The sequence below is a fragment of the Ylistrum balloti genome, unplaced genomic scaffold (genome assembly GCF_031769215.1).
Source record: "Ylistrum balloti isolate Yb309-2 unplaced genomic scaffold, AGI_CSIRO_Ybal_v1 Utg369684, whole genome shotgun sequence".
Classification (NCBI taxonomy): Eukaryota; Metazoa; Mollusca; class Bivalvia; order Pectinida; family Pectinidae; genus Ylistrum; species Ylistrum balloti.
This window is the reverse complement of record NW_026781923.1, coordinates 677,831-701,948: the sequence shown is the minus strand read 5'-3', so window position 1 is coordinate 701,948 and position 24,118 is coordinate 677,831. Positions and strand designations below refer to the sequence as shown.

The window sequence follows — 24,118 nt, the reverse complement described above, 5'->3', positions numbered from 1 at the left end:
CATTTTTCTACGGTGTGTCCACCAGCTATAATTAGACCCGATCCAGATTTCTTGTTAATGCTCGTGACAGATTTACACCGGACTTGGTTTTGTTACAGTATTTCGAGCTTAGAAATACTGACAGATGTCATTGTAGCGTTGGCATTGTACTTCCCATGGAATTAGTCAACACCTGTCACCATTACTCTTCCAGAACACACTTTTCACATTATAAACATATGGTGTAGACTTTATTCATTTCTTTTGTAATTAAAATATGGTTGTGTCATAGTTGTTAAGTCGACAACGCTCGAAATCCTCAGCAATACTATATCAAGTGTTATGATTTATTGGGAGGTAGTTCAGAAACTAATGATTGCGGATACACGAGCTGTCCCATAACTTTCTAAGACTGCCGTGATTTATATCGTCGGAACCACAGGTGACGGTTTTTCCAACTGGGTATTTTAGTGTCAAATCTGTTGTATATATAAATAATGATTACAAAACTAAAATGTGCTAAATCGTCTGAACAAACACAGTTTAACCATATGTTGTTTATAGTGTTACGTACCCATAAACTCAATACATGACTGCATTACAGACGAACTAATTCATTTCTGACACTTAAATGCAGTAGAAATACCTATCAGTTTTATCCATATTTAACATTTTAACATGATGTTGGCTTGGCTTCATGCACTAGGGATGCTACAAAAATATGTTTCGTTCACTACGATTATAAACGTAATGAAACTTTTTAGTTATAGTTCAATACGATTATAAACCCTTTAAACCTTTTTTTTGGTTATAGTTCCGTACGATTATTAACCTTTTAAACCTTTTTAGGTATAGTTCCGTACGATTCTAAACCTTTTTAGTTATAGTTCCGTACGATTATAAACCTTTTAGTTATAGATCCGTACGATTATAAACCTTTTAGTTATAGTTCCGTACGATTATAAACCTTTTTAGTCATAGTTCCGTACGATTCTAAACCTTTTTAGTTATAGTTCCGTACGATTATAAACCTTTTAAACCTGTTTAGTTATAGTTCCGTACGATTATAAACCTTTTTAGTCATAGTTCCGTACGATTCTAAACCTTTTTAGTTATAGTTCCGTACGATTCTAAACCTTTTAAACCTGTTTAGTTATAGTTCCGTACGATTATAAACCTTTTTAGTCATAGTTCCGTACGATTCTAAACCTTTTTAGTTATAGTTCCGTACGATTCTAAACCTTTTAAACCTGTTTAGTTATAGTTCCGTACGATTATAAACCTTTTTAGTCATAGTTCCGTACGATTCTAAACCTTTTTAGTTATAGTTCCGTACGATTCTAAACCTTTTAAACCTTTTTAGTTATAGTTCCGTACGATTATAAACCTTTTAAACCTGTTTAGTTATAGTTCCGTACGATTCTAAACCTTTTAAACCTTTTTAGTTATAGTTCCGTACGATTATAAACCTTTTAGTTATAGATCCGTACGATTATAAACCTTTTAGTTATAGTTACGTACGATTATAAACCTTTTAAACCTGTTTAAACCTTTTTATATAGTTCCGTACGCTTTTAAACCTTTTTAGTTATAGTTCCGTACGATTATAAACCTTTTTAGTTATAGTTCCGTACGATTATAAACCTTTTAAACCTGTTTAGTTATAGTTCCGTACGATTATAAACCTTTTTAGTTATAGTTCCGTACGATTATAAACCTTTTAAACCTTTTTAGTTATAGTTCCGTACGATTATAAACCTTTTTAGCCTGTTTAGTTATAGTTCCGTACGATTATAAACCTTTTTAGTTATAGTTCCGTACGATTATAAACCTTTTAGTTATAGATCCGTACGATTAAACCTTTTAGTTATAGTTCCGTTTATAAACCTTTTAGTTATAGTTCCGTACGATTATAAACCTTTTAAACCTGTTTAGTTATAGTTCCGTACGATTATAAACCTTTTTAGTCATAGTTCCGTACGATTCTAAACCTTTTTAGTTATAGTTCCGTACGATTCTAAACCTTTTAAACCTTTTAGTTATAGTTCCTTTTTTATAAACCTTTTTAGTTATAGTTCCGTACGATTATAAACCTTTTTAGTTATAGTTCCGTACGATTATAAACCTTTTAAACCTTTTTAGTTATAGTTCCGTACGATTATAAACCTTTTTAGTTATAGTTCCGTACGATTCTAAACCTTTTTAGTTATAGTTCCGTACGATTATAAACCTTTTATTACTTTTTAGTTTTTGTTCCGTCCGATTCTTAAGATTATAAACCTTTTTAGTTATAGTTCCGTACGATTATAAACCTTTTTAGTTATATTTCCGTACGATTCTAAACCTTTTTAGTTATAGTTCCGTACGATTATAAACCTTTTAAACCTGTTTAGTTATAGTTCCGTACGATTATAAACCTTTTAAACCTTTTTAGTTATAGTTCCGTACGATTCTAAACCTTTTAAACCTTTTTAGTTATAGTTCCGTACGATTATAAACCTTTTTAGTTATAGTTCCGTACGATTCTAAACCTTTTTAGTTATAGTTCCGTACGATTATAAACCTTTTTAGTTATAGTTCCGTACGATTCTAAACCTTTTTAGTTATAGTTCCGTACGATTCTATTTTTAAACCTTTTAAACCTGTTTAGTTATAGTTCCGTACGATTATAAACCTTTTTAGTTATAGTAGATTCTAAAGCTTTTAAACCTTTTTAGTTATAGTTCCTTTTAAACCTTTTTAGTTATAGTTCCGTACGATTATAAACCTTTTAAACCTTTTTAGTTATAGTTCCGTACGATTATAAACCTTTTTAGTTATAGTTCCGTACGTTATAGTATATAAACCTTTTAAACCTTTTTTGTTTTTGTTATAGTTCCGTACGATTATAAACCTTTTTAGTTATAGTTCCGTACGATTATAAACCTTTTTAGTTATAGTTCCGTACGATTATAAACCTTTTTAGTTATAGTTCCGTACGATTCTAAACCTTTTAGTTATAGTTCCGTACGATTATAAACCTTTTAAACCTTTTTTGTTTTTGTTATAGTTCCGTACGATTATAAACCTTTTTAGTTATAGTTCCGTACGATTCTAAACCTTTTTAGTTATAGTTCCGTACGATTATAAACCTTTTTAGTTATAGTTCCGTACGATTCTAAACCTTTTTAGTTATAGTTCCGTACGATTATAAACCTTTTAAACCTTTTTTGTTTTTGTTATAGTTCCGTACGATTCTAAACCTTTTTAGTTATAGTTCCGTACGATTCTAAACCTTTTAAACCTTTTTAGTTATAGTTCCGTACGATTATAAACCTTTTAGTTATAGTTCCGTACGATTCTAAACCTTTTAAACCTTTTCAGTTATAAAAATGAATACATGTTGATTATCAGATTGTTCCGTATATTAATTCTATGTCATTGATATCAAACCCAGCAACAGAGCAGTCTTACTTTTTTCATGTAAAAAATTTCTACAAAACAAATTGTATTGAAGAAATTACGTTTAAAGTCCTATGATGTCCATCATTATTTTTCTTTATGGACGTTTAAAGGAAACGTGATTAGACATAAAGAAGATAACACTAAGGTTCATGTGTTCATGTCACTTTTACACGACATCTGGAAACAATTAGCCATTATTAGCCTTTATGATTCTCACTGTAATATAACGACACAATCTAGATGACAAAACGAAAGGAACTGTTGTAAACGGAAAATATCAATTTGGAAAGTGTTTTCTTAAGAGTCGCTTAAACTTGATTGACACTTATATATATTGCTTCGTTAGCAATGGGAAGTTTCACAAGATTTCTGACAGTTATTCATGTTTCCTAACAAATTGTGTAGTGCCTCCATTTAGTTGTTGAATAGTTAGCTGTGAGAAAAGCAGGAAATGATGGTTATAAATATTTCGGATACAGGAACGACAGCTCTTTGAACTGTAATGTGATTCAGTCATAAATGAAATTAAGAATATGGTAAACAATGCTTTAATGGCCATTGTGTATTGATGTTATTCAAATATCATTTCCTTTCCACTTTGTGATGATTTGTTTTCTGTTGTATATTGTTAGCTTAAAATAGTCACCATTATTTATATCATTTTCATTAATACGTGTTACACAATAATGGCATTATCTTAAATAAATCAATGTAGTTACACGTTTTAAATTGTCGTCCAAACGAGGCCTTAACAGTACCTTCCTCTTCTTATGATAGGGCTTACTTTTCTATACATTTCCGATTACCAGTATTGTGATAAGAAACGCCCATTCCGCGTTCCATATTTCCATACATAATTTATATAAGATTAAGGTTTTTGTTGAAATCTGAATCGCCCGAAATGAAAAATCAAAGAGCATACTAAGAAGTGGAGGTTTAACTTAGTTGGACTGTTTAACATTATCTCTATTTTTGACCTTATGTTACACATTTTCCTGACGTTTCGATAGCGAATCAACCATTACATCGTAAACCGCCATCTGGTTGTCTAGCCTAAAGAATAAAAAAACGCCGTTCCTCGCACGTTGTCCATGTACAATTACAACAGAGAGCCTGTCACACAGACTGACGTTTGACAATCACAAAAGGTCTGTTCAGGTGCCAAAGTCTAGTCGCAGACTGCGACAAGCTCATTTAATGAAAGCATTCACATACTTCTGATTACTTCTCCCTTTCCCTTTCCAACTCACAATTTATATCACTTTCCGCTCCTCTTCTCATATCCAAGCGAACAAGACTCATCTAAAATATTAGACACTAAAATGATACACTAATAACGACACATACATTATACCTATGAAAAAAGCATGACATTAACACAATCGATGGACATTCATTACAGCAAAACTCCTAATACTGATACACGTTGAATGCAAAACTACCATTAGATGTTCGTGATATTAGTGAGTAATGAAAAATATTTCAAATCAAAATGATCGAGTTCTTGGCTGATACACTTTTGTCGAGTTTGTTGGATCTTCCAACAAGCTGTTGGCATACAATGAAAACTAACTGTGCCCCTCTTTTGGCGGACTTGTTTTTGTTTTCATACGAATCTAAATTTATCCAGCTACTATTCAAAACAGGTAACAAAAATACTTACGAATTCCTTCCATTTCACTTTCAGATATATTAATGACATCTTGTCTTTAAATGACAAGATGTTTATTTACCACGTCCATTGTATATGCCTATCAGAATTGGGAATCAAGATCAGATTCTTCTGCATCAGACACTTACCGCGATCTTTTCCAACAACGAAACTAACATAGACTGCTTTTTACTTTGCTGTACTAAAAGCGTGATAATTTCTAATTGCCTAATATACATATTCCATTTCTTGAGAGCAACAACCATTCATCCACATCTACGTTGTTTACATGTCGCAGTTGATGTGATATTAAATGGCTTATTCTCAATATCACGGCTTTCGTGCAAGATGTCGTCAACTCACAATACATGGTTTCGAGAGTTGCGGGTTGATGAAACTGATTAGCTAGTACTATTTTTTGCATTAATTTCTGTGATTTTTAAACTTTATTTTGTATAAATATTTATATCTGTCTGAACTACTTTGGTATGTAGTATGTATAATACAAGATAACCTGTCATCGTCCATTCTTTGAATAAGTTAGTTGATTAGCTAAATACATTGTAAAAATGGACTTTAGCGACTTTAAACAATAAAATTATACTTGAGCATGATACAATGGACTCTTTAGAATCTTTAATGATCCAATGTAAAAGCACGGTAGGATTATAGCAGAAACCGAGCTCTTTTGATTGCTGTGATAGGCAGATGAAAACACTAGGAGACACGTAAGGGAGGTAATTCTGAGAATCATAGCACCAGTAGGTTAATCAATAGTGTATAGTGGCCATACACTACTACACAATTATCATGATACATAAACGACAGGCCCGCTGCTGGCTCTGTCACTTTGTGCTGCCGTCTGACCAATTATATTATTTACTTGTTTGTGGTTCTGGAAGCACTTGTTTAACGAAAACGATACTTGCTTATCTTGTTCAGTAAACAAAGAAGAACATCCCATTAACTCGTACTTACATGATGGTCGGAATGCATGATGAAAATGAAAACCAAAAAATTAATTTGCTTTCAAATACATACAGAAAACTGTACTTTCTTAATCATGTCCGATATCACTCCTGTTATCGAAGAACTATTGCGAAATATGATGATTAGTTCACAAAATGTCGATAAAAATATCCATTTGTGTCTAAGAATGTAACTTGATTATATACAAACTGCAACGAACGAAATAGACTACATTGTATATATACTATTAATAACAAAATAACCTATCCAGCCTTATCAAAGATTACTTTTAGCGTTGTTTAAGAATTATATTTATTGACTATAGAATTGAACTCTTCACCTTATGCTCCCATTATTAACAGTTTCATATCAACTGACGCACTGACATCCGGTGTGCTTGTTATTCAGCTCACTTTGACTTTGTAAATATCGTATTGAAAATTGAAAAGTGTCAGAATCATATTAATGTGATGACATCTAAATCACTGTAAGGATAAGGAAATTTTAAACCCAATCTGTTTGATGGTTAAAATTACCCTATGCCTCGTTTTAATTATTCTGATAGTGGCACGGTTTAGAATATACACATCACTTGACGTTATTTTGCAATGATCAAATGGACATTACGAGATTTATTAAATCACGGGACAAATGCGCCTCCTCATCTAGAGTTGGCATTATTTTCCTGGTAATTTTCCTCTCCTTTCAGTCGCCTCCGAACATTTAAAGTGTAGGTCTTTAGCATCACTGGTGAGTCCTATGAGTATAAAATCCTATGATTCTTATCTGTATGTCGTCTCCTAGGCTTCAAACTTCAGACCCTTGGCATCACTGACGAGTCCTAGAAGTACGAAACAGCTGTGATGTAGCATCACTGACGAGTCCTAGAAGTACGAAACAGCTGTGATGTAGCATCACTGACGAGTTCTAGAAGTACGAAACAGCTGTGATGTAGCATCACTGACGAGTCCTAGAAGTACGAAACAGCAGTGATGTAGCATCACTGACGAGTCCTAGAAGTACGAAACAGCTGTGATGTAGCATCACTGACGAGTCCTAGAAGTACGAAACAGCTGTGATGTAGCATTACTGACGAGTCCTAGAAGTACGAAACAGCAGTGATGTAGCATCACTGACGAGTCCTAGAAGTACGAAACAGCTGTGATGTAGCATCACTGACAAGTCCTAGAAGTACGAAACAGCTGTGATGTAGCATCACTGACGAGTCCTAGAAGTACGAAACAGCTGTGATGTAGCATCACTGACGAGTCCTAGAAGTACGAAACAGCTATATGATGTAGCATCACTGACGAGTCCTAGAAGTACGAAACAGCTGTGATGTAGCATCACTGACGAGTCCTAGAAGTACGAAACAGCTGTGATGTAGCATCACTGACGAGTCCTAGAAGTACGAAACAGCTGTGATGTAGCATCAATGACGAGTCCCAGAAGTACGAAACAGCTGTGATGTAGCATCACTGACGAGTCCTAGAAGTACGAAACAGCTGTGATGTAGCATCACTGACGAGTCCCAGGAGGACGAAACAGCTGTATGATGTAGCATGACTGACGAGAAGTAGAAGGAAGAAACAGCTGTATGATGTAGCATCACTGACGAATCCTAGAAGGACGAAACAGCTGTATGATGTAGCATCACTGACGAGTCCTAGAAGGACGAAACAGCTGTGATGTAGCATCACTGACGAGTCCTAGAAGTACGAAACAGCTGTGATGTAGCATCACTGACGAGTCCTGGAAGTACGAAACAGCTGTGATGTAGCATCACTGACGAGTCCTAGAAGAACGAAACCGCTGTATGATGAAGTATCACTGACGAGTCCTAGAAGTACGAAACAGCTGTGATGTAGCATCACTGACGAGTCCTAGAAGTACGAAACAGCTATATGATGTAGCATCACTGACGAGTCCTAGAAGTACGAAACAGCTGTGATGTAGCATCACTGACGAGTCCTAGAAGTACGAAACAGCTATATGATGTAGCATCACTGACGAGTCCTAGAAGTACGAAACAGCTGTGATGTAGCATCACTGACGAGTCCTAGAAGTACGAAACAGCTGTGATGTAGCATCACTGACGAGTCCTAGAAGTACGAAACAGCTATATGATGTAGCATCACTGACGAGTCCTAGAAGTACGAAACAGCTGTATGATGCACTTCAATTCATAGTTTGGCTCTACAGTATCTAACTCTAAATTATTAAAAGGTTTATTTCACTTGTGTGTCTTTTGTATACTCTAGAATGAAGAGCCAGCTGTATAATATAGTTTAAATCAATGTTTGGCTCTACTATATCTAACTAGAAATCATTTAAACGTGTTTTTTCAGTTGTATGTCTTTTATATCTAGAAAGACGAGACAACTGTATGATGTAGTTCCTAATTCTAAATTTGTATTGCTTCTAAAATAGTGAACAATATTCTTTTTCTCCTTCCTCGAAAAATATATTTTGTTTCAGTACAACGTTATGCTTGTCCCGAAAGCTTTCAGCAGTTATACTATCATTTCGTTCGTGACGTTATTCAATATTGTTTACTTAAAGTCAAAGAAAATGTGAAATGTTAATTTCTACATGAATAATTGAAATTTACTCCCACATATACAGGGATGTGATACGAAGACATAGCATTCACCCTAGCTATTTTCTAATACTAAAGTGACCCGCACTGCCCACATTATAGACTTGACAAGTACGGTGACTCCTGTCTCTATCGAGAGAAATCTAATTAAACATCTCTACTGGTCACAAATCGATAATGTAGAACCCCTTAGTGGTGTCCCTACCTCTTAAACAGAGAAATAAACTTCTATCACCGAACTGGCGCTGGACACGACCGTTTTGGTGGATAGCAATTACACGTAGGGACATTGTGATTAAGTCAGCTTGGGCGTTCCACAAATTCACAATTCCTTCATTACAGAAATATTTACGACATGCAGCGTTCTGTCATTGTAAAGTTCAGTTCACTCTGTAAACTTCATGATTGTCTAAGTATTCAACATTCAAGAGCTGAAACTTCTAGAGAACAATGAATAATGCCTCATTTATAATGCGATAACACAAATATCAGATATATTGAAAAACACATGTGTCGAGGTAAGAGCCAAAATCTGTTTCCTGCCTTATTACTTTATTTTTACTTTTTGTATTTAATTCGTTCTTGATGCTCTATGGCCTTGATTTAAAAAGACATTTTTCATTTTCTAAGTTTTTAGAGGAATACGATTTTTTAGATGCTTAATGTATACCGTGTACATATACCCTATATTAAACCAACGACCATTCCACACTCGATACAATTCAAAAATCTAATTTTCGAAGTTGTAGGACATATCCCACCATGTTTAATGGTTAAATTAATTCCTTAGTATACGTCCAATCATCCCCATACCAATTTCAGTGTCGTCTGCTTCTTGCATACAGATTCTAACCGTCAGGTCATGGTTTTGATTCGCATGAAAGAAGACATTTGCATGGCTAGCGTACATTACTTGATCGATATTGTGTAATTAAAGACTGGTTAACTTGTGGGAGCAGGCCGTGGTGACGGAGGATGGGATGCTATTTATATTGATGGATTAAAAAAAACCAAGCTTCTATCTTCGAATCTGTTGAACACATCAGTCCTTGATAAGGGCAAGATATTCATTTACAATTACATTTTATATCAATTGTCAAAGACAAAACATATCCAGAGGTGCCTTATTACCCTACAGATGTTACTTGTTTTTGTATTCCTACAAGGCAACATTCCCAAAAACCCTTATAGCGAACAGATAAATACGATCTTCCCAAGATCTTTTTTTTTTTCAATTTCATTCATGGTTTTCGTATAGTGTTTTTAAGTTACGGATGGTCAGATGTCGCATTAATAACGCACTCGTCTTACATCTTTGCGTCCGGGGTTCGATTCCCGGAATGGACGTGAAGAAGTATGGGGCATCTGCCCGATCACGTTGGTTTTCCTTGGGTACTCCGGTTTCCTCCGACATAAAGACTCCTCGGGCTCTTCCATCCTGACCAACATAAGTTGATATAAGAATAAAGCTTGTTTTTCAATTATCGTAAAAAGATGATATTGTATACAGTTTGATCTCTATCACTTTACAATTTGTGTGATCGCTTAAAGTTGTGGTGAGTTCTTATCGGTAAAGCGATACTGATAAAACATGTGATACAAATGTTAAAACATTCTCAGAAAGCAAAGAAAAAGTGCTTTGAAGCAATTATCTCGTTATTGTTCCACTTTTCTGGCACTTTGCGCCATCGGCTTATCATTGTCATTATTTCAAATAATGTTCTGTTCTTAATGTAATATAGAGCTGGTTCTCTGTAAACCTTTACCTCTTCACAAATACAAAATAACTTGGTGGCTGAGAAACCATGTAACGTTATTATCCTAACTTTCCATATATTGTTTATGTGAAAATCAATTCATGTTGACGCCCTGTGGTTAAATCATTACCATACTTTTTTTTTCTTTTTCTCCTTCTCCCTAAATCTAACTAATATACACGGAACCGTAACCGGTACAGTATCCCGAGGGATCGTAAACTCGTTCTGTGAGAAATTTAACACACGTCCTACTTGTTTGTTGGGTTAGTATACATGTATTTTCTGTTATTCTTGTCAAGTGGCAACTTGCAGTAGTAATGTATAAATATCAAAGTACTGAAAGTACCCAGAGGCTAAACGTATTGAAAAATGTTAACAAATAACCGCTAAGCTATATTACTTTCCCCATACTCCTACACTTTGGAATGCAAAAATTACTAAAATAAGAGAACCAGAGGCTATTTTCCTTAATTTTAAACGATTTTATATCTTCTTTAATTCTTATTTCAAATTTGACGACAATAATGTGAACAAATCAAAATGGGTAAAAAAAAATTAAAATAACAAAATAAACACAACTATATATTCATCACCAACAAGCCAAATGATAAATAGCTCTATGATGAAGTTGACTAAATAAAACCTTTGAAATCCCCAAGATGTTGCAATTACTATCCTATCAATATGAGGATTTAGACAAATCGAAAGGACTTTAAACCTATTTCTCTATTTTAAATGTATTGCAAAGTAATAGTCCTTACTTATTATAATTAAATTTGTAGTTGAGAAAAGTAAATAAGGTGTACACAGCATTTCAGATAGATAAAAGTGTGAATAATTACATTAAATGTATTTACATGCCTATCTTCTTTGAAGTATCATGGATAGAGTTTTATTCCAGTAATTATATATATAAAGACATGGTTCTAAGAGATTAAACTAGACTTCCGTATATATACAAAATTTACAATATTTTCACTATAGCTACTACTATTTCTGATCTCCAATGCATTAGATAATGTCACTATGACACGCAAAATGAATAAATATGTTATGGAAATATTTCGTTCTAGTTAATTGATAATTATAGACATGAATATTTTGGTTTTTTATACGCGTTTTGTTTGAAGGAATATTTTCATTTCAAGGAACTTGATACGCATTAACAAACATGGAGAAATCAGCAATCAACCTTCATCAAATAAAACTAAAAGACAAAAAATATAAGTTATAACAAAGTCAACATCATGATCAGTACAGTATTAAAAATGTTATTCATAAATCATGAGCACCAATTGTACCTTGCCTACGAAGCGCAAACTTTTTATCTACAAAAATCATGGCGGTGGATGTGAAAAACCTGAAAAACTGTCATATCGGCGAGTATGCGCGTGGGACGAACAGTCCAACTTTGTGACGTCTAATGAGGTAAAATGATGTCTAAGTATATTTTGTTATATATTGGGGAAAGGGTGTTTCTTAAGTTGTAATAACTTGTACCTAATCCTGTTGTAATAATTTTTGCAATAAGATATGTTTAATTCAATTCGATTAAAGCAAAACTGATGTTCTGTTTGTAAGTTTTGTTTGTTTATAAGTGCTGTTAGTTAATAATTCAAACCAAGCCCCCAGACTAGCTTCTTATCATGGCGCCAACTCGCACGTACAGTGCTCTATACACTTACGTCATGTCGAAAAGGATTCATAAGCCACCATACAGTAAATACACAGTATATCAAGTCACGCAGTTGAAATAAACTTTGAAGATACAAGAAATCTTTTTTTTTTTTTTTTGCTTACTTACGGCAGAGACGTATCTCTGCTTACGGTTAATATGGTTGTTTTCTAGGAATATTCACAGCAGGCGATAAGAATCACGTCAGCTCGATCTTCTTCAACAGCACAGGTCGGGGATGTCCGTGAGCAAATTCCGTAAAATATATTGTTCAAAATTTATCAATAGTTCAACCACACTGTGCTTCTTTTTTGAAATACATAGTAATCGAATTGTTATTTAAAAGATAAACTTATTGTGGATGTTTTTAAAATAGCGATTTAAAAGATCGCGGCATTATTTCAGTCGAATAATGGTTCAGAATGTATTCTTGTACTTCTCAAACTTATCAAAAATTTAATAATTACAAAGATTATGGAATTATAGGACTAACAGAACTCTTCATCAAAATTTTGAAAATTCTTTTGATTACTTTGGAAATTCTTCCCTCGCCTCCAAGATTTTAGAATTTAGCCCCTTAGCATTACAGGCGAGTCTTAGAAGGACGAACGACTGTATGATGCAGTTTATTTCATTGCTTTAGGCACTTCTGTATTTATCTCTGAAGTTATATAGAAAATCATAATTCCTTGGGCTTGGTACAATCTTCCATATAAAGAATCGATGCGGTTGTTGCATCTTTTTTTCATATCTAATTTTACGAATTTTCATTTCCTTTGTGGCCTCCTTAAGTTCAACTATTCACGCCCTTAGCATCAACATTTAATACAAATTTAAGATACAATAGACACAAGTAATGAACTATACTGCATCATACAGCTGTTTCGTCCTTTAAGGACTTTTCGGTGATGCTAGGGGCATAATGTTAAACCAAAGAGGCGAGTGAGGACAATCCAAAACGATTAAAACAGCTGAATAATTTTGTATAGATAAATTCATTGCTAAGTTGAAAGATAGTATGAACTGAAATTTTTTTGTTTGTTTTTGTATTAACTTAACATTTTTTGCTTGTTTTTTGTACAATCTTTCGATGTAAACTTATAGGCGAACCCCAGCCATGTATTTCTCAGTAAATAATGAAGAAGCTAATGGTTCAATTATATGCCATCTTTAATGCAAAAAGCAACAAGTAAATTTAATTATGAAATATTATTTCACATGACAATTTGAAATATAACCAAAATCTTCAAATTGTTTAACATGATTTAACATGAATGATACATAATATATGAAGGTCGCCATCAGCCTCCAGTCAACGGATCACAAAGTAGATATGGCAAGTTCACATGAAAAGAAAACAGACACAATAACATAGTATGGGCCGTGCTGAACATGGACAATAATTTACAAATCTGGGATACAGAATGTCCGAATACACGGATTATAAATCTAATTGATAGACAGCCACATGAAAGTATATCACAGCTAGGATTAAATATAAACATGCTTCTACCTCGTCAAATGGTCACCAAGTTGTCTATCGTCAATATATTCCCTTAAATAAATTGTACAATGTGTAAAGTACTTTGTTGATGAACTTTAACTTTGACATATCAGAATCTTGGTAATATATCTCTTTGTATTAATAATATACACAAAATCAATCAAAACGCCACTGGCAATTTCAACAATGCTAATTTGATGTGCTATACGCCACTGTTATCGCTGTCAGTCATTAGCTGTCTGATAATGGCTGGTATCATGTCATGGCTTTTTTCGTTCAAGTGTATTATTAATGAAAACTGTATATGTTATTCTTAAAGATTTCATTAAGCGAATGGTATTGATAACACTACGCCTGTGCTAGAATTCTGACATATCAGATTATTTAAAAATAATTTTACCGTCATTATTTGTAGTCGTTGATAATGCATATGACCTCCATTGTGTGATGGCATTTCTGTTTTCTATAATACATGTTATTTATACCTTATAGAGAGGTGTGTGTTGACTTTCCTGTGATAATATCTGTTACTTATACCCTATAGAGAGGTGTGTGTTGACTTTCCTGTGATAATATCTGTTACTTATACCCTATAGAGAGGTGTGTGTTGACTATTTCCTGTGATAATATCTGTTACTTATACCCTATAGAGGTGTGTGTTGACTTTCCTGTGATAATATCTGTTACTTATACCCTATAGAGAGGTGTGTGTTGACTTTCCTGTGATAATATCTGTTACTTATACCCTATAGAGGTGTGTGTTGACTTTCCTGTGATAATATCTGTTACTTATACCCTATAGAGAGATGTGTGTGTTGACTTTCCTGTGATAATATCTGTTACTTATACCCTATAGAGAGGTGTGTGTTGACTATTTCCTGTGATAATATCTGTTACTTATACCCTATAGAGAGATGTGTTTTGACTTTCCTGTGATAATATCTGTTACTTATACCCTATAGAGAGGTGTGTGTTGACTATTACCTGTGATAATATCTGTTACTTATACCCTATAGAGAGATGTGTGTTGACTTTCCTGTGATAATATCTGTTACTTATACCCTATAGAGATGTGTGTGTTGACTTTCCTGTGATAATATCTGTTACTTATACCCTATAGAGAGGTGTGTGTTGACTATTTCCTGTGATAATATCTGTTACTTATACCCTATAGAGAGGTGTGTGTTGATTTTCCTGTGATAATATCTGTTACTTATACCCTATAGAGAGGTGTGTGGTGACTATTTCCTGTGATAATATCTGTTATTTATACCCCATAGAGAGGTGTGTGTTGACTTTCCTGTGATAATATCTATTACTTATACCCTATAGAGAGATGTGTGTGTTGATTTTCCTGTGATAATATCTGTTACTTATACCCTATAGAGAGGTGTGTGTTGACTATTTCCTGTGATAATATCTGTTACTTATACCCTATAGAGAGGTGTGTTGACTATTTCCTGTGATACTATCTGTTACTTATACCCTATAGAGAGATGTGTGTGTTGATTTTCCTGTGATAATATCTGTTACTTATACCCTATAGAGAGGTGTGTGTTGACTATTTCCTGTGATAATATCTGTTACTTATACCCTATAGAGAGGTGTGTTGACTATTTCCTGTGATACTATCTGTTACTTATACCCTATAGAGAGATGTGTGTGTTGATTTTCCTGTGATAATATCTGTTACTTATACCCTATAGAGAGGTGTGTTGACTATTTTCTGTGATACTATCTGTTACTTATACCCTATAGAGAGGTGTGTGTTGACTTTCCTGTGATAATATCTGTTACTTATACCCTATAGAGGTGTGTGTTGACTTTCCTGTGATAATATCTGTTACTTATACCCTATAGAGAGGTGTGTGTTGACTATTTCCTGTGATAATATCTGTTACTTATACCCTATAGAGGTGTGTGTTGACTATTTCCTGTGATAATATCTGTTACTTATACCCTATAGAGATAATATCTGTTACTTATACCCTATAGAGAAATGTGTGTGTTGATTTTCCTGTGATAATATCTGTTACTTATACCCTATAGAGAGGTGTGTTGACTATTTCCTGTGATACTATCTGTTACTTATACCCTATAGAGAGATGTGTGTGTTGATTTTCCTGTGATAATATCTGTTACTTATACCCTATAGAGGTGTGTGTTGACTTTCCTGTGATAATATCTGTTACTTATACCCTATAGAGAGATGTGTGTGTTAATTTTCCTTTGATAATATCTGTTACTTATACCCTATGTAGAGGTGTGTGTTGATTTTCCTGTGATAATATCTGTTACTTATACCCTATATAGAGAGATGTGTGTTGACTTTCCTGTGATAATATCTGTTACTTATACCCTATATAGAGGTGTGTGTTGACTTTCCTGTGATAATATCTGTTACTTATACCCTATATATAGGTGTGTGTTGTGATACTATTTCCTGTGATAATATCTGTACTTATACCCTATAGAGAGATGTGTGTGTTGATTTTCCTGTGATAATATCTGTTACTTATAGCCTATAGAGAGGTGTGTGTTGACTTTCCTGTGATAATATCTGTTACTTATACCCTATAGAGAGATGTGTGTTGACTTGTGATAATATCTGTTACTTATACCATATAGAGAGGTGTGTGTTGACTTTCCTGTGATAATATCTGTTACTTATACCCTATAGAGAGGTGTGTGTTGACTTTCCTGTGATAATATCTGTTACTTATACCCTATAGAGAGGTGTGTGTTGACTTTCCTGTGATAATATCTGTTACTTATACCCTATAGAGAGATGTGTGTTGACTTTCCTGTGATAATATCTGTTACTTATACCCTATAGAGAGGTGTGTGTTGACTTTCCTGTGATAATATCTGTTACTTATACCCTATAGAGAGGTGTGTGTTGACTTTCCTGTGATAATATCTGTTACTTATACCCTATAGAGAGATGTGTGTGTTGATTTTCCTTTGATAATATCTGTTACTTATACCCTATATAGAGGTGTGTGTTGATTTTCCTGTGATAATATCTGTTACTTATACCCTATATAGAGAGATGTGTGTTGACTTTCCTGTGATAATATCTGTTACTTATACCCTATATAGAGGTGTGTGTTGACTTTCCTGTGATAATATCTGTTACTTATACCCTATATATAGGTGTGTGTTGACTATTTCCTGTGATAATATCTGTTACTTATACCCTATAGAGAGATGTGTGTGTTGATTTTCCTGTGATAATATCTGTTACTTATAGCCTATAGAGAGGTGTGTGTTGACTTTCCTGTGATAATATCTGTTACTTATACCCTATAGAGAGATGTGTGTTGACTTTCCTGTGATAATATCTGTTACTTATACCCTATAGAGAGGTGTGTGTTGACTTTCCTGTGATAATATCTGTTACTTATACCCTATAGAGAGATGTGTGTTGACTTTCCTGTGATAATATCTGTTACTTATACCCTATAGAGAGGTGTGTGTTGACTTTCCTGTGATAATATCTGTTACTTATACCCTATAGAGAGATGTGTGTTGACTTTCCTGTGATAATATCTGTTACTTATACCCTATAGAGAGGTGTGTGTTGACTTTCCTGTGATAATATCTGTTACTTATACCCTATAGAGAGGTGTGTGTTGACTTTCCTGTGATAATATCTGTTACTTATACCCTATAGAGTGGTGTGTGTTGACTTTCCTGTGATAATATCTGTTACTTATACCCTATAGAGAGATGTGTGTTGACTTGTGATAATATCTGTTACTTATACCCTATAGAGTGGTGTGTGTTGACTTTCCTGTGATAATATCTGTTACTTATACCCTATAGAGAGGTGTGTGTTGACTTTCATGTGATAATATCTGTTACTTATACCCTATAGAGTGGTGTGTGTTGACTTTCCTGTGATAATATCTGTTACTTATACCCTATAGAGAGGTGTGTGTTGACTTTCCTGTGATAATATCTGTTACTTATACCCTATAGAGAGGTATGTGGTGACTATTTTCTGTGATAGTAGCTATGTGGTTTGACCCCACGTTCTGTATAGTACACCTGTAAACTGTCACCATGTACGGTTAGAGGAGAGCTATTATGTGTTTACTGTCCTGATGATAAGGTTCACATTGTATTAGCACATTAACTGATGAACTTGTGTCGTAGACATATATAAATGTGATTATGAAAACAACATCATTTTTCATCAACCATCACCCTAATTAACTTATACACATTAATCACTGTACTAACACGTCGGTATAAAGAGTATCATATTTATAAAACATGAGAGGTATTTTATCTTAATTCTTTTTGTGTTGAAAGGTGCTATTCACTTGTATGTTTTTGTACAATCCAATTACAGGTAGTAGATACTGCTGTTGAAGTTTTGTCTCCGGGATTAACTTATTCGTAGAGAGGCACAGTTCGGAATACACATGTACTCGACGTTAATTTCTAAATTGTCGAAATAACAAATCTATTGAATTATGGGGCTAATACAAATCCTTTTCTAGTTTCTTCGTGTTATCATTATCGGCCCCTAGGTTTCAAAATTTTGACTCTTCACATCACTTATGAGTCCTAGAAGGCAGAATAGCTGTATGATACGGTATAATTTTTGATAATATGTTTTGAATTAACTGGTAGCCGGTCTCTATAAAACCTGTCAGATCTGATATCGTTTACTGATAAAGTTGTGTGTGCATGAGGGTTTTTGTTCAGTGACATATCATCCTTTACCTTTACCACTCAGCTAGACATTTTGGGGAAGGGGGCGGGGGAGAGGGGGGAAGCAAAAATAGTAATAACCGTCGGATCCTATAACACCTTTTAATAGAAATTTAGAATTAGATACAATATGCCCCAACAAAGAATCATATAGATATTTCGATCCTTGACTAGACAGTATTCCTGATGGATATTACTGTACTACTATTCTTGTCATCCCCCCCACACACACACACACACTTCCCCCCTTCCTTACAGAAATAAAAGAGAATCTACAAAGTCTAGGTTATTCAACAATACACTACATGGAGTGATAAGATCAGATGAGCGACAGATAAAGTAATCACTAAGGCTTTTCTCTCTCGGGACAATTTAAAATCTTACAGTAAAAAATGATCGGAACAACCTGTTGTATACTTCATACATTACGACCTGGACTCAATCAGATGGTGCCAAAGGCTGTTGGTAAATCGGAAACACTATGTACGGTTGAACGGATACAATTTTTGTTTGTGTCCAGTATAATTGATATTTAATGCGTTGCTTCTGGGTATGAATTTTAAAAAAAAACATGTTTTGTAGATGTCCAATCCATGTTTATACATTTTATCGCATGGGCTTACGAGATCTAGGTGTAATGATATAAAAACAAGAATTGATTTTGCCCCAAGAATGAAATCTTCGATACCGTGCGTATACATATCCCTTTACTGTAACGCGAGAGGTCATTTCTGGTCAACTCATTTGTGGTCAATAAATGCCCGTGGATGAGCTTTTCGTATACATTACAAGATTTAGGATAATTTCCAATGTTAAACAGCATTTCGTTATGTGTATCCACGGCACGGGATCATAAACCGCTATAGACCTAGAAAACCCAATACAAACAGATCTATTTAGTAATTCGTGCTGGTATTTGCCTGGTACTGGGATGTTTGTCAAAGTGAGGAAAGGTTTATTAACAAAACAGAAGTAAAACATTTAACAAATTATAGTGTCCTGATTGTATTTGAATTACAATTACTACATCAAACTAAAATCTACTTTCGGAATGCAAGACCATTAAGCTATATCTAATGGTATAAACCATACATATCCTCCCGTCTAGACAACTAAACTAAAAATAGCATTGAGCAACCACGTGTATATTTAGATATATACACATAAATGGATTATAATTGAAATAAGTAAGCTGAAAGAAATATTTACAGCTTCCGGGATTCGTTTGTTTCGATTGCTATACATAAGACATAGTTAGAAAGTCACTAGCGAAGCACTATATTGCTATAGATAAATCCTCAGTCAGTTGCGTGATAATCTGTTTAACAGCACACTTACAGAACGTTATCAATCAAACGTTTGTACCACATATATTGCATTCTTTTTTCACATATACCATTTGGACATATTCATCGTTTTTGCTGTTATTCGAACTACTATTGGAACGCTTACGTACACAGTATTTGGAGTTTTGATTAAAGTCAGAGCAGTATGTCCAGTTCAGCAGTTTCTTAAACGCTTGTCTAAACTCACGATTGCAATATGCATAGATTACTGGATTGAGACAAGAGTTAAAATAGCCGACCCAGAACAGGATCGTTCCCAAGAGGGGAGGATACTGACATTTTTCTCTACACAAACTAGTAATAAGATACCATGAAAAAAACGGGAAAAAGCATAAAATAAACCCACCCATTATAATACCTAATGTTCTGGCTGCCTTGTGTTCCCGTTTAAGTCTCTTCCTTTCCGATATATCACGAGAATTTCTAGTGCTTCCGGGAATTAACAAGTCACCATTGCCTGTTAGTTCAGTTGAACACACACTCGCAGATCGAATATATTTCTCTTGTTTTCTTGCTTCTTTGAAAATTCGAAAATAAACGAACACCATAATTGTACATGGTACCCAGAACGAGACTGATGAGGACACAACTGCGTATATCCGGTTCACCACGAACTTGCACGAATCAGGGTTTACACTCAGTTCCTGTAAATTTTGATCAGTCGTGTAAAATTGAGAATGGATGGGAATATAGGATATGAGAAGAGATGAAATCCACGTGACAGCAATCATTAAAGCCACTCTCCGTTTGGTGAGTTTAGCTTCGTAATGAAGAGGGTTCATTATCGCGATGTAACGATCGACGCTTATGCAGCACAAATGCAAAATTGACGCCGTGCTAAACAAAACGTCATTAGAATTAAAGATGTCACACATAGTCCTGCCAAATATCCATTTGTCGGTGATCTCCATGCTGGCGTTGAACGGCATGACGACAACAGCTACAAGGAGATCGGCAGCAGCGAGGGAAACAATAAAGTAATTAGTGACCGTAGCCCGTAATTTCTCGAATCGAATCACACTCATGATCACCAAAAAGTTACCCAGGACAGCACTCAACATTACTACTACCATTACAGTCGTTTTCATGATGAGCAGAATAAGCCCGTCTCCGGGTGTTCCCTCGTGGGGCATTAGAGACCCGTTAGTCGATGTGTTGTGCATATCCAACTCCATGTCAGATGATTAATTAAACCGCACTTACACGACAAATGAAGCCGGATGTTCTGGCTCATTTGAAATCCCGTAAAATATAGAACTGCACTTTCAATATTGCAACTTCATGGATGCCAAAAAACTGTAGAATTTATTAACTTGCATAAAACACTTCCGGTATAACTAAGTATTGTTGACTATCTCTCATCAAACGATCTTAAGTCAAGCAAATTTAAAAGTCCCAAGATATTGCTCTGTGCTCATGCACAGCAAACCGTTTAAGACTAAAGGTATATGTCATGAGATCACAATAGTCTATCACCCGAATGATAGATTCAACACTCACTATGCTATACATCAGCCAATCAAACACTTGCGGAGTAACCCAGGCTAGGGATGATGACATCATCAGTCTTGTCATAGATTCTGACCTCGCACGAGATGTCAAAAGACACTGACCTGTCTTCTAGAAAGTTTCACTTATCAAAATAGCAGTCTCTACACTAGCCCGCATTTAAACCCATCAAACCAGAACAAAGTGATCGTATTGCACACGGCTGTGGAGTGTCTTATTGTATATACCTTTACATAGCTACCAGGTCCAACTAGTTGTCGCTTCCTCCAATGGTCATTGAACATTCTATGTACACCAGTGCGTGTAAGCATTGTTTTTCATCGGTACTAACTTACGAGTGTTATATTAGTGTCACATTTCTTCTAGCGTACCCTCCGAAATTATAGTAAATGGATTAAATTAATGCTGTCGGAAACGAGAAATCAGTATCATTAACCAGATTGTCCTTGCTGTATTAGAATTCCGGCCACAATACTATTGTCCTATGTGATGAATTCCGCAGTTCTTTCCCTACATTCAACACCACTGTCCGAGATTACAGCCAAAAGTAGCAGAGTCTAACACTAGATATACCTCTATTGCACCATTTGTGACGCTGTGTCCAATTAACGGTTCGGTCATTAACACGGGTGTCCTAGAGTGCCTGGAGAAATGTATACCACTGTCGCGTGAACACTGGCCTTGACGTTTGATCACATGAAGTTGTAATACATAAATTTAACCAATAAAACAAACACCTCTTGTTTGAGGGATATCACTGCAACGACCGTAACTCTAAACATAGGCCATTAATACAGCTCCATACGGACCTCCTTTCTTTTGATGATTTCTCTGTGATAATAAAGCTATAAACGGAGCCGGATAGCGACCGAGACAGTTCACACATGGCGTCACAGCGGACTGACAGTGTAGACTGTTGTATCAAAATCGAAGACTGGCATTTCATACGTATTGCAGCTAATAGTTGGCCGGGATGTTGGTAATGGCCTTACCAAATGAAACTTACAATAGCATAAATCTGACATGAAAGATGTTTCATAATGGTATTACCGGAAATAGCTTAGTGTGTCGTTTCCATTTACAGTGATAAGGTCTTTAAGTACAGTAAGACATATTTCTATGTTCAGTTAGTCACGTTGACATCTCTACTTACTTACGATAAAGATGACCACAGGGTTTTCACGTGCTGATTCAGATGATAACACATCCATGTCCTCATAATGGAACTGTTATATTTCACAACATTCATTAAGTCTCCACAGTCATCTCCGTCTCATATAATATAACTCACCACCATTAATTTAGAACGCACTGTTGACAGTTTTCGACTTTGCTTAAGCAGTATCTGTACCAGCAAATAACTAATCCAATTTATTTTTTTAATTCTAATGAATTCCGTAATTCTGCAATTTTGTATTTTTTCCACTTTCATCAGGAATTAAACTCTGATGTTACTAAAATCCTTAAAATATACACAGATCAGTTTTGTCATACACAACGCACGTGCAGGTGAGGCTAGAACGTGCATTTGCTACTCACGGAATCGAATGGTTGCTTAATCACACTAGTTCTAATTAATTATTCATAGAATTATTCATACCAACGATTGCTTTTGGATCCTGGTGTTGATGAAACAGTCCCTTTTCTGACGTTTTCATATATGTATGTAACAAAGCCGAAGACATTCAACTGTCCAACCAGCAACCAAAACAGTTCATATGTGAATATAGCTTCAAATCATTTACAGTTTGTCTGTGTTTTGTTTCTAGTCTATAATAAAACCTTATTTGTTCCATATGTTTTTGTTATTGCGAACAAAACAGTCGTCCATCATTCTGAGGGGATCATTCTGGCTCTCGTGGAATTGGCTGGTGTTCATGCTCCGAAAGCTTTTTATCTTCGAATAATTCAGAGCACCAGAGAAGTTTGAAAAACACGTGCAGTGTGAAGATTAATCACTCTCAAATCTCTCCAAAGTGTTGACGACAGAAAATTATTCTGTCAATGTACAAATCCTTTCAAGTCGATTTCATCCGAAAACGAAGAGATACTACCTATACAACTTTATCCTAGAAACAAATGAGAAATTTCGCATTGACACTGAACTCCGATTGAGTGCTTAAGTTCAACATTAAGGTCGATTTCCCCGCGGAAAGTTATCAAACTTTTCCCCTCAAAGATAATACTTTGGATTCATTCAAATTTTGATGATAATGGTTTCATCCTCTGTTAAAAGTTGATTCGCTGTGTAACACGCAGTTAAATGTCGGAAAGTTGAACAGCTTTGAGGGGTTCTATCCTCCTTTTATTTTTAACTCTGTAACGTTTATATTCACAACCACACGAAAAATAAATTGTTACTATAACCTTTCAACGGCAGACTATTCAGCAGCAATTTCGACTTAATTAAAGCAGCCGACAAACTGTAAAACACTCAGTAGTCTACTAAACATGTCCAGAAAACAACAGGTCCTTATTTCAATGTGAAGGGATATATAGTTCACAGTCACGCCAATCTGTTGTGCGAAGCTGTGCACTGTTATCCCAGCCAATACTGTATCACTGCTACCCACAATACACTGACGAATAATGAACACCCAGAAAGCTGCCCTGGACATCCCTAGCTACGCTATCACTGTGCTGTGTCGGATAGCGCGGAAAATTGCTGCTATCCGTGGCTGCGGAGGCTGGCCGATCCAACGTTCAGTACATATAGCAGCGGTTGAGGATTGATTGGCAGGTCCGTCCTTCATATATCTACAGCGTACCTAAACTCTCCAACACCTGTAGTAAAAAGTTTCTGAAGTTGTAAAGACTCGGAAAATACGAAGACCTCTTTCACATATGTGCAATTGGCAAAACAAATTGATCGCTTTTTCATATGGCAGGATTTTAATGTAAACACAAATACTAGTCATATGTGATGAGAACGTAAAATGAGATATCACTTATATAGACTG

General features: G+C 35.0%; 1 protein-coding gene and 1 pseudogene across 1 annotated transcript; one reads left to right on the top strand and one right to left on the bottom strand.

Annotated features, from left to right (window-relative positions):
- Positions 1-19,654: 19,654 nt before the first annotated feature.
- LOC132564981 (octopamine receptor beta-2R-like) lies at positions 19,655-23,562 on the bottom strand. Its single transcript, XM_060229587.1, has 2 exons — positions 23,538-23,562; positions 19,655-20,829 (listed from the first exon to the last, which is right to left on the bottom strand). The coding sequence occupies exon 2, from the start codon at positions 20,822-20,824 to the stop codon at positions 19,655-19,657; it is 1,170 nt and encodes a 389-aa protein (XP_060085570.1). The 5' UTR covers positions 20,825-20,829; positions 23,538-23,562.
- Positions 23,563-23,747: 185 nt separating this feature from the next.
- LOC132564926 (uncharacterized) overlaps positions 23,748-24,118 on the top strand; it is a 39,419-nt pseudogene continuing 39,048 nt past the window's right edge.

Coding starts and splice junctions, on each gene's coding strand:
- LOC132564981 (XM_060229587.1), bottom strand. CDS start 20,824: ATGGAGTTGGATATGCACAACACATCGACTAACGGGTCTCTAATGCCC.